General features: G+C 43.9%; 1 protein-coding gene across 2 annotated transcripts in view; it reads right to left on the bottom strand.

Annotated features, from left to right (window-relative positions):
* Positions 1-1,608: 1,608 nt before the first annotated feature.
* The window catches only part of LOC310759427 (serpin E3-like), a 65,534-nt gene continuing 52,400 nt past the window's right edge, over positions 1,609-14,742 (bottom strand). The window contains exons 1-9 of one of the 2 annotated variants that reach the window (XM_083606664.1): positions 14,571-14,669; positions 12,880-13,170; positions 9,456-9,692; positions 8,600-8,797; positions 6,746-6,944; positions 5,267-5,367; positions 3,982-4,068; positions 2,779-2,862; positions 1,609-1,791 (exon numbers count right to left, since the gene is read on the bottom strand). In XM_083606664.1, coding sequence (XP_083462790.1) covers positions 1,748-1,791; positions 2,779-2,862; positions 3,982-4,068; positions 5,267-5,367; positions 6,746-6,944; positions 8,600-8,797; positions 9,456-9,692; positions 12,880-13,138 — 1,209 coding nt within the window. In that variant the 5' untranslated portion in view covers positions 13,139-13,170; positions 14,571-14,669 and the 3' untranslated portion in view covers positions 1,609-1,747. Of the gene's footprint in view, positions 1,792-2,778; positions 2,863-3,981; positions 4,069-5,266; positions 5,368-6,745; positions 6,945-8,599; positions 8,798-9,455; positions 9,693-12,879; positions 13,171-14,570; positions 14,670-14,742 lie in introns of those variants that run through there. The other variant, XR_014546328.1, reaches the window with a different exon arrangement.

Below are 14,742 nucleotides of genomic sequence, written 5' to 3'. Positions count from 1 at the left end.
CAGCGGGGAGAGAAGGTGAGTCAGGGCTGACCACGCCTCCAACGGAGGGGAGGTCAGTTGCAGCTAGCCTCCCCGAAGGGGGAAGCAGTGACAGCAGCAGTGAAACGGTCAGGAGGAAAGTTGCTGGTTGGGCGCGCGCGCCAAGTTCAAATGTACAGGCGCGGGGAACAGCAGGAGACCCGGATGGGGAACCAGCTCCTAAAGCCCGCCAGAGGGAGGGGGAAGGCTCAGGGGATTCAGCGTCAGAAGAGTCTAGAAAGGGCGAGACCCCAACGGCCAGGCGGAAACACAGGCGGAAAGAACAGAGGAAGAGGTGGAGTAAGGCTAGAGTCTTAAACTGGTGTCTGGGGGGAGGAGACTCAGACGGAGCATCAGCGGTCTGACGGTTGAGACGTAGAGCTGCACGCTGCGGCTCTGGAAGTGAAACTGAACTTCAATAAAGACTTTCGTATTTAACAACGAAGTGGCGTTGGTCCTTTGTGAGCTGGGACCTCGGGCAGCTCTGACACACGCCAGTTTTTTTAGTTATGAAAGGCTATTGAGAATTAAGCTCTTAGACTTAACACACCTGCTTAAATTTATGAAAATCAAAGGTGTATAAATAAATGGTGGAAACTTAGCTCCCCTCTATCATCTGAAGTTGGCTGAAAGGACACCCTGTTGTGTTGTTTGTTAAGAAATGGATATGAAATACTAAGGAGTATTATCTTGCTAAGTGATGCAGCCTTGGCAGCTCTGAGCGAGGTTAACCTTTCCAGACCCTTTACTTCCCTGGCAGATACTTTGGGTAGAAACTCCCTTAAGTAAACTAGAATTAGATGGCTGTAGCTGTAAGGGACGCAGGTGGCGCTGTGGGTTAAACCACAGAGCCTAGGACTTGCTGATCAGAAGGTCGGCGGTTCGAATCCCCGCAACGGGGTGAGCTCCCGTTGCTCGGTCACTGCACCTGCCAACCTAGCAGTTGAAAAGCACGTCAAAGTGCATTGTAGATAAATAGGTACCCCTCCAGTGGGAAGGTAAACTGCTCTGGTTCGCCAGAAGCGACTTAGTCATGTTGGCCACATGATCCGGAAGCTGTACGCCGGCTCCCTCGGCCAATAAAGCGAGATGAGCGCCACAACCCCAGAGTCGGCCACGACTGGACCTAATGGTCAGGGGTCCCTTTACCTTTACCTGTAAGCAACAGGCATCTTTGAGCAGGCAATCCCAGCAAATAGGAGAGGCTTGTTGCTGACCATCAGCTGTCATCCTCTTATGACAGGCTGCAATTCCTCAAGTACTTGAGGAAACTGAGTGGCCACACCTGGCTGGCACCAGGGGAGCTTGAGAACATAAGAATCACAGAATCATAGAATTGTAGAGCTGGAAGGGACCCTGAGGATCATCTAGTCCAACCCCTTGCAATGAAGAAATATATGGCTGGCCCATATGGGGATCACACCTGCCACCTTGACGTTATCAGCACCGTGCTCTAACCAACTGGGCTAAGCTGTTGAAGAGCTTCACCAAATGCCTGTGGGAAACCCAAAAGAGGATTTGAACGCAGGAGCCCTAAGGCATTTTCCAGAAGTCTATAACTGCTATAACAGAAGAGAACCACCACAGAAATGGCAATCAGCAGATCTTTTTATTTACAGCCCTAAGTTTCACACAGCTTCCTCTTGATAGTCACAAGACTTAAAACGTCCTATTAATGCTTTTTAATTTTATGGGAATGCAGATATATGGAAGCATGGATAGGACAAGTTCACTCAGTAGGATTTGTAAGTCTTCCTATAAACAGAATTGAACCTGTCAAAAAAGAAAAGAAATTATTATTAGTTTCTTCAACTTCATTTTATAAATGCTCATACTGATGCAACTTAAATTTAATTATTTGTATAGAACAGGGTGGGGAGGGGATGTAGAGATGATTAATGAAAGTCAGTCACATTTGGAAACTGGGAATGGGAAAGATGTTCATTAGCAGCCTTCACTTCTCGACAAAAAATTATATAATTTTATATAACTGGGTTAACAGAAGGAAGAACAGCTAATCAATGAACCATCTACGGATTAAGGGTGGCATAAAAATTTAATTAACAACAACAACAATAAAAGGAAGAAAATGGTTTTGAATAGGGCATTCTCTTAACCTGCTTTGAAAAGGCAAGTACAATCAATTTATTTGGTAAGGGTATGGGGAAAAGGGAACAGTTCTTCATAACCTCAGAATAAATGTGGCTGAAATTGTGTCCTTGAAAGCACCATCCAGAATGTGGAAAACTGATACCAGGAGCCATGGGTGTAAACAGGATTTATTGTGGGGCAGGCTTTATTTTGGTGGGTAAGGGCAGAGCCGAGTTATCTGTGACACAATTAGTCAGTTAATTAAGTATTTTTATTGATTTACTTGATTTAGGGAGCAGCTACCTCCCCTCCGGCTCGCCAGAGCAGCTTCGTCACGCTGGCCACGTGACCCGGAAGTGTCTCCGGACAGCGCTGGCCCCCGGCCTCTTAAGTGAGATGGGCGCACAACCCTAGAGTCGGACACGACTGGCCCGTACGGGCAGGGGTACCTTTACCTTTACCTCCCCTCCTCCCTGGCTATGCCCATGCCAGGAGACTAACACACAGTCTTTGGTGTGATGATGCTTTCAAGAAAGCAATCCCCAATGTTCATTTTCTTTGGTTTTATGAACTTTTATGGACTTCCAAGCTATATAGTGTGTTAAAGAAGGCAATAGCATTTTGCTATCATCATCATAACTTCTACGGATAAATTTAATTGATATTTACCTGTTCTGCCTTGCCTAAGGAGAAAATTAAAAGGTCTATCAGCTTTGAAGACAGGAGCCCGGGATCGTTTTAGCAACACCATAGCTGTGTGGTTAAAAAAACAAACAATTGGGAGTGCCAGAACTCTCACAAGAAGTCAAAATTACCACGCTAGCGCTGAAATAAATGTCTGTCCTGATCAGTCGTGGTTGGTGCCACCACCCCTGACCTGTTCAGGTGAACTGCAGGAATGTGGGTGTCATGGCCGATGAACACCAAGCCACTTCCTGGGCTGGTTCCCATATTTGCAGCCCATATCGTCAAACTCTGGGAATATTCACAAGTTGGATACGCTACTGGCTGGGTCCTTGCACTTATGTAGATCCATTGGCCCTTGCCTGTTCTTTCCCAAGGTAAGTTGGCACGGAGGTATGCTTTATTTTATTTTATTTTATTTTTAAATTTAAATTTATGCTTATACATCATACAAACAAACACTGAATAAAACAAATAATACAAAAACAGAAGAAAATTCAAAAACATAATTATAAGGTTATAAACATAATAACAAACTACAATTGGAAAAAAAGAAAAGAAAAAAGAATAAAGTGACTTCCAACTAACTCCATGTGGATCTTTATTCCTCATATCACTGGTTGTCTGTAATGATTAAATTTAATCATTATGGAGCTGTGCTTTCTGATGTAATCAATTTCATCCTCTGAAGGGAGGGATGCTTGAGAAGAACCTTCTCCCTTGCGAAATGGACTACACCAAAAATGGTTTGCCAATATCAGCTTAGGTAACAGAGTGGCTTTCCCCCCCTTATCCTCATATACAAGCTTTCGCATAGGTTTTTAGGAAACGGGCAGCAGGCCGAAGTACATGCATGTTTATTATCAAGCTGGGCACTTTTGTGCGGTTGCCCTAAGCCCATCCCACCTTTGCGCTATTCCGCTTGACAAAGAACTCTTTGGCAATGAACTCATGCTGAATCCACTAATCATCTGATGTCTAATTTGGACTGCAGTTTGAATTGGGTAAGTTCCTCCCTATATTGCTTGCAAGTATTATGGACATAACATCCCAGAACCTTCTGCTGGCAAACTGGAGGAATTAGTTCTGTGGGACTGAAGGGCAATGGTTTAGGAATTGAATAAATGTAAATAATCAGCATATGCTGGTTATCAAGGCCAATGCAAGAACCATCTCCACCTGGTTTACCTGTAGTGCCTGAGGCCTTTGTTCCATCTTCCGTCACTTCAATCCTTGCTCTGTGGGTAGCTTCTGAGATATAAAGATGCTCTTGTTCTAGCAAAGAAAACCATTACTAGTCATTCCAGTTGTCAACGCAAAGCCAATACAACCTTACTTTCATATTAATACTGAAAATCTTCTTGTCTAGTAAAGCTGAATGGTGCAAGAGTCAGAACACAGAAAAAGATGGACCTTATTCGCAGGATGTAATAGTGGCTGCCAACCTGAATGGCTTTAAAAGGGACTAGAGAAATTGATGGGAAATAGATCCACTGATGTACTGCTGTTTCAGAAAGATATACAGTGGTACCTCGGGTTAAGTACTTAATTCATTCCGGAGGTACGTTCTTAACCTGAAACTGTTCTTAACCTGAAGCACCACTTTAGCTAATGGGGCCTCCTGCTGCCGCCGCACCGCCGGAGCCCGATTTCTGTTCTTATCCTGAAGCAAAGTTCTTAACCTGAAGCACTATTTCTGGGTTAGCGTAGTCTGTAACCTGAAGCGTATGTAACCCGAGGTACCACTGTATAAAACCAGCAATATAAAAACACTGAAGCCCAATGATAAAGTCATGAAAAGTTAAAAGCAAAAAGAAATTAAAAACAGATATCAGTAGAGCATTGTGAGGGATGTAGTCTTAATTGGCTGCAAATGCCTGGTAGATCAGAAAGGTTTTCAGCACACGTTTAAACACTGGCACAGAAAGCACCCTCTGAATCTCTATTGGCAGCGTGTTCCACAGGATTGGAACTTGTTTCTTCTTGTTAAACGAAGATCGCCAACTCGGGGAACGACCAAAGGCCCTCCTGCAGATGATCTCCATGGTTCTACTACCTCCAGGTGGAATAACAAAATGCTTCTGAATTGCTGGGGATATTGAGATGAAGAGGACAGGTTGTGGGCTCCCCATAGGCATCTGGGAGGACATGGTGGGAACAAAATGTTGAGTGAAATGGGCTTTGGGGCTGATTCAGCAAGGCTCCCTCCGCTTGCTGGCCAAACCAAGAGGAGACAAGCAGGTAGTGGTGTTTTCCCTGGTTGTCTGAACTAGAGTGAAAGGGAGCAAGCTGGAAAGGAGGTCCACAGGGCTCTGGTTAGGAGGCCCTCTGCTGGGATGTGGGTCCTCAGGAGATGCCCAACCATGCAGACCCTTGACTTTGGCTTTGCCAGTTGGAAAGACCTGTTGCCCTGAATCACTGCCACAAAATGGACAAGGGGATCCAACACACTAACAAAGCGTGTGAGACTTACCTGAAATCCCTTTGAAATTGGCCATAGTCGGATCGAACATGTCTGTAATTCCTAATGTAGGCAAAAGCATTCTCAGGTCCAAGTGGTTTTCGATTCTGAACCTGAAATTTTGATGGGTGGACATTTAGATATGCCACTTGCAAACTGCTCCTATCTTTGTTTTGCTCCTTATTATAACCCACCTGTTTACAGGAATAAAGCCATGGCAATTTACGTGGCCCTGGGTTGAGACTCCTGTTCTTCAAGGCATGAGGACTCAAAATCAGAAGGAGAATTGCACCCAGGGACAAAATCAGAAGCACTCCCACAACACCAAGCCACACTGGTGGTCTCTGCATCTCTTTTCTATCCTCACTCACAGATTTTGACGCTGTACTCCTTTAGTTTGTTTGTATTTACCGTACTTAAAAGACCAATTTCACCCCAGCCATATCATAGCCATCAGTTGAGAAATACAATATTTCTTTATTCAGTGAAACAAAACGACAGAAAAACAAAGCAATGTAATATTATGATGGAACCATAAGATGTGCTAGCGAAGTGCCATCCAGAATGGGATTTAATCATGTATGCAAGAGGATGCAGGCATGAAGCATTGAAGTTACTTCCCAGTTACTTTCTGACAAGACTCCTATGGATCATTTGTATTCTGAGTTGGCTTCTATAATGTGGAAATTACATGCATTATGACTACTACCAATGTTGCTGAGGTAAAATACGGGTGCATGACATTTCGTCTGCACAGCTTATTTATTGCTCTTTGCCTCAACTCTGCGAATGCAAAAGCATTTCATCTGCCAGTTTTCTAAACCTGTTTGTTATGTACTGAGTTGAATAGGATCCAAAATGCAGCAGTCCTAGAACAATATTGGTCCTAGAACAATAGGATTCAGAATGCAGCAGTCTGATTGGTCCTAGAACAATGCAGCAGTATGACTGGTCCACAGGAGCCACCCAATCCAGCTCCAGGTGGAAGTGAATCCACAACCTGATTGGCCTACAGGAGAATCCCGGAATTAGCCAATCACATTCGGTCCATTGTGTAAATAATGTATATAAAGCAGATATTTTGCGGGAACTTTCATTCCTCACTACTATGAGCTGAATAAAGATCATGAAATCCACACTCGACTTTGAGTATATTTCACTGTTCCTAATCTAAAACCCATCTTGTAAGTCTGCTAAATGGTTTGAAACTAAAGGAGCCCTTAGGAAAGCCTTAGAGATTCTGGTATATGTGCATTACACTTCTACTCATTCCCCCTCTCCTCTCACCCCAACTGACCCTCATAAAAGCTAGTTTTCTTCTCCTCTGTTCTTTTACAATTCCAGCCACCCCAACTTTAGCCATCATTTCCTGTTCATAATAACGTTGTCTACCCCTACAGTTGTGTTCATGCATACCCACACCTCCCCTCTCCACAACCAAAGATCAAATTCCAAAAAGGCCAGGCAAATGTGTATACATCAAACCTTTACCTGGGGAGAAATAGGTCCATCTTTGTTCTTCTCAGGCTGTTGGACCACAGCGGGAAATTTCGGGCTGAGAGGTATCTCTCGATCTCAGCTAGAGGTGTTCTCCTGTCAGATGGAAGCACCACAAACATACTGACTGCCTCCCCCAGGTAGGGCAATTCAACCACACTGACCCGTTCCAGAGAGTCCAGTAGGAATTCACCTGTGTTTTGGGGGAGAAATGTTTGTTTAGGACTATTCAAGTGACTCAGCAGTTAGGATTAATCGGAAAGCACTTTTGTAGTAATGACAGCAGCAAAAATAATATAACATTGGCATTTCCATGCCTGCATTCTGCTTTTGTAGCTGCTTCTCTGCCATTTTGGCTTTTTCATTTGGCAATGCAATGTAATGGGATTCTGAGTTTCAGGACATCACTACAGGTCATGAAACCAATTCAGGGTGAAGCTGATGCACAGCTCATACAGTTGAGTGGCAAGCATAGCAGATTTTTTGAGAAACAGGCAGCTCTTGTTTACTCTGAGAGTGACAGCTCTTTCCCGAAAGGTAGAAGTGGTTGCTCCCAGAGTAAGTGTAAAGGTAAAGGGACTCCTGACCATTATTGGCCGAGGGAGGCAGACAGTTTTTCTGGGTCATGTGGCCAGCATGACTAAGCCGCTTCTGACAAACCAGAGCAGCGCACGGAAACACCGTTTACCTTCCCGCCGGAGCGGTACCTATTTATCTACTTGTACTGGCCTGCTCTCGAACTGCTAGGTTGGCAGGAGCAGGGACTGAGCAACGGGAGCTCACCCCGTCGTGGGGATTCGAACCGCCGATCTTCTGATCAGCAAGCCCTATGCTCTGTGGTTTAGACCACAGCGCCACGCGTGTCCTTCAGAGTAAGTGAGGCTTAGTTATTTCCCTAAAAGCTCAGTGCTGCAACTGCAAGCCAGACCAAGGAAGGGGAAATACGTGGAGTGTGGTTTTCTCTTTCTCTCTCCGTTAAACCAAACTTACAAAGTTTGCAATCAAGCAGCAACATATATATTCACAATGACACATGCAAGATAATAGCTTTGCAACATATCCATCATTTGCATCCGTTTGTACCTCACCTTGGGTCAGTGGCGTAGCGTGGGGGGTGCAGGGGGGGCCGGCCGCACCGGGCGCAACATCTGGGGGGGGGGCGCGATCGCACTCGCAGCTCTCTGCCCCTACCTGGCTCACTCACTCTCTCTCACTGCAGTGCTGGCTGTGCGAATCCGATCCGAGCCGCCGGGTCGCTGCCCACTGTGGAGGGGGTGGGTGCCAGGCGTGTGGTGCGGAGAGAGAGCGAGGGACTATCTGGGGGAGGGACAGTGCAGCGGCCGCCCAGCGCAGCGCTGAGCGTGGGAGAGAACCACACCAGCCCAGCCCAGGCAGCAGCAAGAAGAAGCTGGCAGCGGCGGCAGGTTAGGGGTTAGGGGGCGCAAATTACTTGCCTTGCCGCGGGTGCTGACAACCCACGCTACGCCACTGCCTCGGGTGTCAGTATAAAAGCTTTTGGCTGTCAAATAGGCTCTGGATCCATTAGATCTCACTAAGCAACAACACACGCCTCTGCTGCTGCAGAGGAAACTGGCAGAGGAGCACAGCTTTCACCATTGTTTTCTCCTTCCTTGGAGGTTTTTAAGCAGAGGCTGGAGGGCCATCTGTCATGGATGCTTTAGCTGAGATTCCTGCATTGCAGGGGGTTGGACTAGATGACCCTTGGGGTCCCTTCCAACGCTACAATTCTACGATTCTACGATACTCTGTATGCATTGCAGATTACTTCAGCCGAGAAACTGCATGTGGACAGTCTGTGTGGTTTGTATCCATCCCCAGTATAATCACCATAGTTGACTTCTGCGCTGAGATACATAGTAGGCACTTTCAGGATGAGCCCCTCTATAGTTGTAAAGGACAAGGTCTGAGTATCTGTGACGGTGAATTTCCTTTGCCAAGTGCTTTTGAAGGACATCACGCTCACCACAGCTATCTGGTTAAGTGGGGAATCAAGAGTTTCCAAGGATAGGTAACTTGTTTCTCCATCTGCAAAGGAAAAGAGAACAGTCATTGAGGGAAATCCTGTAGCAAAGGTCACATTGATCACTTGTACAGTGGTACCTCGGGTTAAGTACTTAATTCATTCCGGAGGTCCGTACTTAACCTGAAACTGTTCTTAACCTGAAGCACCACTTTAGCTAATGGGGCCTCCTGCTGCTGCTGCGCCACCGGAGCCCAATTTCTGTTCTCTTCCTGAAGCAAAGTTCTTAACCTGAAGCACTATTTCTGGGTTAGCAGAGTCTGTAACCTGAAGCGTATGTAACCCGAGGTACCACTGTATTTGAAAAGGATACTCAGAAATAGATGTGATTTCCTGTTTGGTTTTAGTCTATTCAAATAGAGTTGGGGACATACAGCTGGGAGAGAATCTTGCCTAAAACTATGCATAGGTGCTGCCAACCAGTGCAGACAATACTGAGGCAAGATGGACCAGTGGTCTGATTCGGTACAAGGCAGCTTCTCATATTCCTACCATGATAGCAGCTGTTCCTCCCCGCCCCCCAATGTGCTTCTTATCAACCTGGGTTCCAGACTGAAGGTGTCCTGCAGTCTGCTTAGCCGACATCTCAAAGTCCTGGTGCTAAACTTCTGCATTTAAAAACTGCATGGCACAACTGGGGGGGGGGGAGCGTTGTCACTTTACCTCCAGTGCTTGTGGCAAACCATTCATTTATCTGAGCCGCGGTCCTGTTAGGCTCACTGAAGTTAGCTTGGTGTACTGTGTTGTTTGCCCAGAGTGCGGCATGCTGAACAAACGGCAGCAAAAGATGTGTTCCGGCTTGAACAAAGAGGGCACACGCCAGCTGTGCTACCACAGGGCTTTGGCTTGAGTTGGTCACTTCTCTGTACACAGTGTGCAGGAAGTCTTGAACGTCCTGATCTAAGAACAAAGTAATTTATTGGGGTTATCAATCTCTTAGACAACGGACAAACAGTGGGATGAAGAAAGCCCTTAACTGTCAGCCCGTGATCTTTAGAAGACCATTTCAAGGAATGAGGCAATGTTCCTCCTAACCAGGGCCTTCTTTCTAAAAGAATGTTTACGGGTACTCTCATTTTGACTCAAGAAAATCACCATTTTATAGTTCGAACTGGGAAAAATCAATACAGTAAATGGACAAAAGTACAAAGATTTACAAAATGTTTAGGTGTATATGTCCCACCAGAAAAAAGCACTGCTCCTAACTATCTATTGCATCCTTCGGACCTCCTGCTCATGGGCATAGCCAGGATTTATGTTAGGGGGGCAGGATTTATGTTGAAGGGGGCAGAACTAAGCTATCAGTGGCGCGATTGGTCAGATAGTTAAGTATTTTAGTTTATTTACTTGATTTAGCTACCCCCCTGCTCTCCCGGCTATGATTAGTTCATATTTGTTTACCGTGCTTTATAAGCTTAGTTACTATTGCATAGTCATGCATTTTTGTAGAGTCATACAATCCATATTTATGATGGCCAGTTTATAACCATAAGGCTAAAATAGCAGGGGGGGGGCCCAATAAGAGGCTGGGATAGAATGAATGACCACTGGCTGAAAACTGATTTACTAAGGGTGAAATCCAAACTGCACTTATCTGGGAGCAAGAGCCACTGCATTCAGCAGGACTTGCTTCTGAGTAGACATATACAGGATTGTGCTGGATGCTACCGCAATATTAGTGGTAATAATTATTCTGAGATTAGTCGGCCAATTGGTGCCAAAGAAAGACAGAACATTTTTTATGTACGCAACAACAGCAGCAAGAATACTTCTCGCCAAATATTGGAAGACACAAGATTTGCCCACCGTGGAAGAATGGCAGACGCAAGTGATAGACTATATGGAGATGGCAGAAATGACCGGCAGAATCCGAGACCTGGGAGAAGAAATGATGGAAGAGGACTGGAAAAAGTTCAAAGATTATCTACAGAAACATTGTAAATTGTTTGAATGTTAAAATGATGTGGGATGTAAAGGTAACATGGCATTTGGGATATGGTTAAAGGAGATAGGAAAAAAATGAGTTAAAAAAGAGGGGAAACTAGAGACTTAATAAGTGGGAGCCTATAATTATAAATGAAATTTGAAAGAGGGTTAGAATTTGCTGAATTTGACGGAATAAAGAGGAACACAAAAAAGGGAGATGTGAGGAGGTCAGGAAAGAGGAATACGAAATTTTGAAAGTTAAAAGTGGATTTTTTTTCTTTTTTCTTTTTCTGTATTATGTGTGAATTTTTTTGTTTTTTGGTTTTTTTTTTTCTGTGTTGGTATATGTATGTAGTGTTGGATTTTTATGTTCTGTAAAACTCTAATAAACATTTATAAAAAAAAAAAATAATTATTCTGAGATTATTCTCTTCGTTTTACATTGGTTTTACATTCTTGCCATGTAATTACCGGTACTTCTTTGTCCATTTACTTTTTTTTTATATAAAATATTTATTGAAATTTTACAAAAACATAGGTTTACAGATTACAAAAAAAACCCATAGGAAAAGAAAAAGATAAAAAAGAAAACATACAAAAATACATAAAAAATAAAAAATAAAAATAAAAAATACAAAAAACGGATAGATAAAAAAGAGTTAAAAACAAATCCATTTTTTGTAACTTTAAACTCATTAGCTTGTTTCCTTGACCTCCTCACACCTCCCCTTTTTGTATTCCCATTTAAATAATCAAATCAGCAAATCCTTACCCTCTTTCGTTTATCTTAACTCTGTATCTTAACATATTATAACTCTATATTTTCATCCATTATCAATTCATTTTTGCATATTCTCATTAACTTTGTTGCTAATGCCACTTATTTTCAATCCAACATCATTTTTAACATTCATTAATTTTACAGTGTTTCTGCAAATAGTCTTTAAATTTCTTCCAATCTTCTTCCACCAACTCTTCTCCCAGGTCTCGGATTCTGCCAGTCATTTCCGCTAATTCCATATAGTCCATCACCTTCATCTGCTACTCTTCCAGGGTGGGTAAATCTTGTGTCTTCCCTTCTTTGTCCATTTACTTGGGAGCAAGCCCCATGGAATAAACTAGGACTTAGTTCTGAGTAGACATCATTAAGTTTATACTGTTAAGTCACTTTTCCAATAAATTGTCCATTGCAGGTGAGACACTTAAATCAAAAGCCCCCTTCCCTATTGATACAAATCCACAATCCTGTACCCACTTATTTGGGAGTAACCCCCGTTGAAGTCAATAGGGCTTACTTCAGAGTAGACTTGCATAGGATTGTGCTGTAAATTAGCCACACTTTTATAAATCAATGGGACTTAGCTATCTGTGACTGATTTCAACAGAACCAAGGTGTGGATAGCTTTCAGCACACACCACAGAATCATAGAATTGTAGAGTTAGAAGGGACCTAAGGACCATCTATGGGATGCAGGTGGCGCTGTGGGTTAAACCACAGAGTCTAGGACTTGTTGATCAGAAGGTTGTTGGTTCGAATCCCTGCGACGGGGTGAGCTCCTGTTGCTCGGTCCCTGCTCCTGCCAACCTAGCAGTTCGAAAGCACGTCAAAGTGCAAGTAGATAAATAGGTACCGCTCCGGCAGGAAGGTAAATGGCGTTTCCGTGTGCTGCTCTGGTTCGCCAGAAGCGGCTTAGTCATGCTGGCCACATGACCCGGAAGCTGTACGCCAGCTCCCTCAGCCAATAAAGCGAGATGAGCGCCACAACCCCAGAGTCGGCTATGACTGGACCTAATGGTCAGGGGTCCCTTTACCTTTAAGGGCTATGTAGTCCAACCCCTGAGGCACATTCTTTCCTTAAAGAATTTTGGGCACTGCAGTTCCTGAAGTGTTGCTGGGACTGGCAACTCTGTGAGGAGTAAACTACAGTGCCCAGAACTCTTTGGGGGAAAGAATCTACTTGAAAGTTATAGGATGTGCATATAAAGCCCATTGAAGTGAAGAGCATGGCATGAAAGGGGGTTAACTCAGAAGTAAGTCCCCTTGTATGACTTGCTTTTGTTTTTATATGCTCTGCCTACCAGGAGAGTCCAAGCTGTCAGGCGAAGCTCACGACAGCCTGCACTGCTCACCGAAATGCTGTTTCTCAGAAGGTTGCCTTACCATGAGTGCTGTATCCCAGAGCATGCTGCAGTTGGGCCAGTGTCCTCCCTTGCGCCCCAAACTGCAGTAGCCCCAAAGAAAGAGCCACGCTCACTGGGGAAATGGCGAGGTTGGTTCCGTGGTTGCGCTCTGCCCAGTGTTGGTAGAGAGTGAGGGCAAACTCCGTGTTCAGGTTCTGTGGTTCATGGTTGTGCTCGCAGCCTCCAACGTTCGAGGAACCAAGCGACAGAAGGAGGGTAGTGATGGGAAAGGGCAGCATGAAGGCAGATCTGCCGAAAGATGGTTTCGAGTCTGCATAGCAACCAGTGATGGGGAAAGTCAGTCACCGACAGAAACGACTATCGAACCAAATACTAACATAGCGTTGTGAATATCCCACTAAAGTTACTAGCCTGCAAAAAGTCTTACTAGCCTGGCAGTGTAAAGGTGGAGAGTTGTGTTTCTATACCGGTTGGAAAGGAGGGAGCGTCGTTTAAAACAGCATTTGTAAAGAAAGTAGAAGCTTTTCTGTTGGGTATTTTAGGACAAGATGTGGAGAAAGAATTGAGGACACTATTTATGTATGCGACAACAGCAGCAAGAATTTTAATGGCACAAAACTGGAAGACGGGAGAAATGCCACCCAAAGAACAATGGCATGAAAAGTTGATGGAATATGCACAATTAGCAAAATTGACAGATAAACTGCGTGAAAAAAGATAATAGTGGCTTTGGAAAAGAATGGGAACCTTTTGTAACATATTTGCAGAAACAATGTAAAAGCATGGATTCTTTGGCAGGGTTTAAAATAAACATACATAATGTAATTAGAGAGAACAAGAAAGACAACAATGAAAGACAACAATATACTACTATATATAAGCAGCAGAATGCAACAAGTGGTTTAACAAATCAGAAACGGATATGGAGGGAAGCCAAGGGAGAGAGGGGAATTTACAAAACAATTGTTTGGTTAAGTTGAATAATGTATGATATATGTATGAGAACTCATAAAAACTGATTAAAAAAAAAGGGGAGACCCTTCCTCTTGCAGCCCACCTGAGAAGGGGCAGGTGGTCCATCCTTCTCCATCAGTCCACTCATTCACCTGCATGGAATTTCTGGTCACCTGTGAGTACCAGGCTACTGATTATTAAATGACATGCTGGACATATAATGTAACATCTGTAATGGCAAAAAGGTTCTCGCTCCATTCCATGTATAAGGAAAGTTGGCCAGAATGTTTGGTCAGTCAAGTTGTACACAGTGGCAAGATATTAACTTTGAATTAAAAAAAAAAATGGTACAAAAAAAGTTGTATGTGTGTATGTGTGAGAGAGAGAAAGTTGTTTTTGCTATATTGATCCTAGAAAACAAGAGATACGAAACAGGAAAAATGTTCACTATTACTGAACTTTGGTATGTGCATGATAAAAGTCTATTACAAGTCCTTAAGCTAGACAGAGTTATAGAACAGGGAAAATGCAAAGGTAGCTATTTTTCAGCTATAGACTGAACAAGGACTTCTAATGCATATTACTTTTAAATCTTCCTAGGCAAATGAACAAAACGGACTCACCAGCTAGATTTAAACAGCCTCAGTGCTTCTCTGTGTTCAGAAACACAATGTCTTGTTTCGTTCCAGAATTTTACACACAGACGTCTACCACCGCGGCCCTTTTTGAGCAAATAAGCTTCGAAGACTTACTCACCGCGGTTTCCTTCGGATTGCAGTGCAATGCCTTTCTCTTTGTTTCAGCTGAGCCCAGTGTCGTGTGTTGGGTCTACCCGCTTCTTTAATATATCAAGAAGTGGGGTGTTAGTCATAAGACCTCCCTGAAAGGGATAGTCAGCGATCGTGGTCTCTGTCGGCGATGTCTGTAC

The sequence above is a fragment of the Podarcis filfolensis genome (genome assembly GCF_964270895.1).
Source record: "Podarcis filfolensis genome assembly, chromosome: 3".
NCBI lineage: Eukaryota > Metazoa > Chordata > Lepidosauria > Squamata > Lacertidae > Podarcis > Podarcis filfolensis.
The sequence above is the reverse complement of the archived record's forward strand: the minus strand, read 5'-3'. Positions and strand labels throughout refer to the sequence as shown.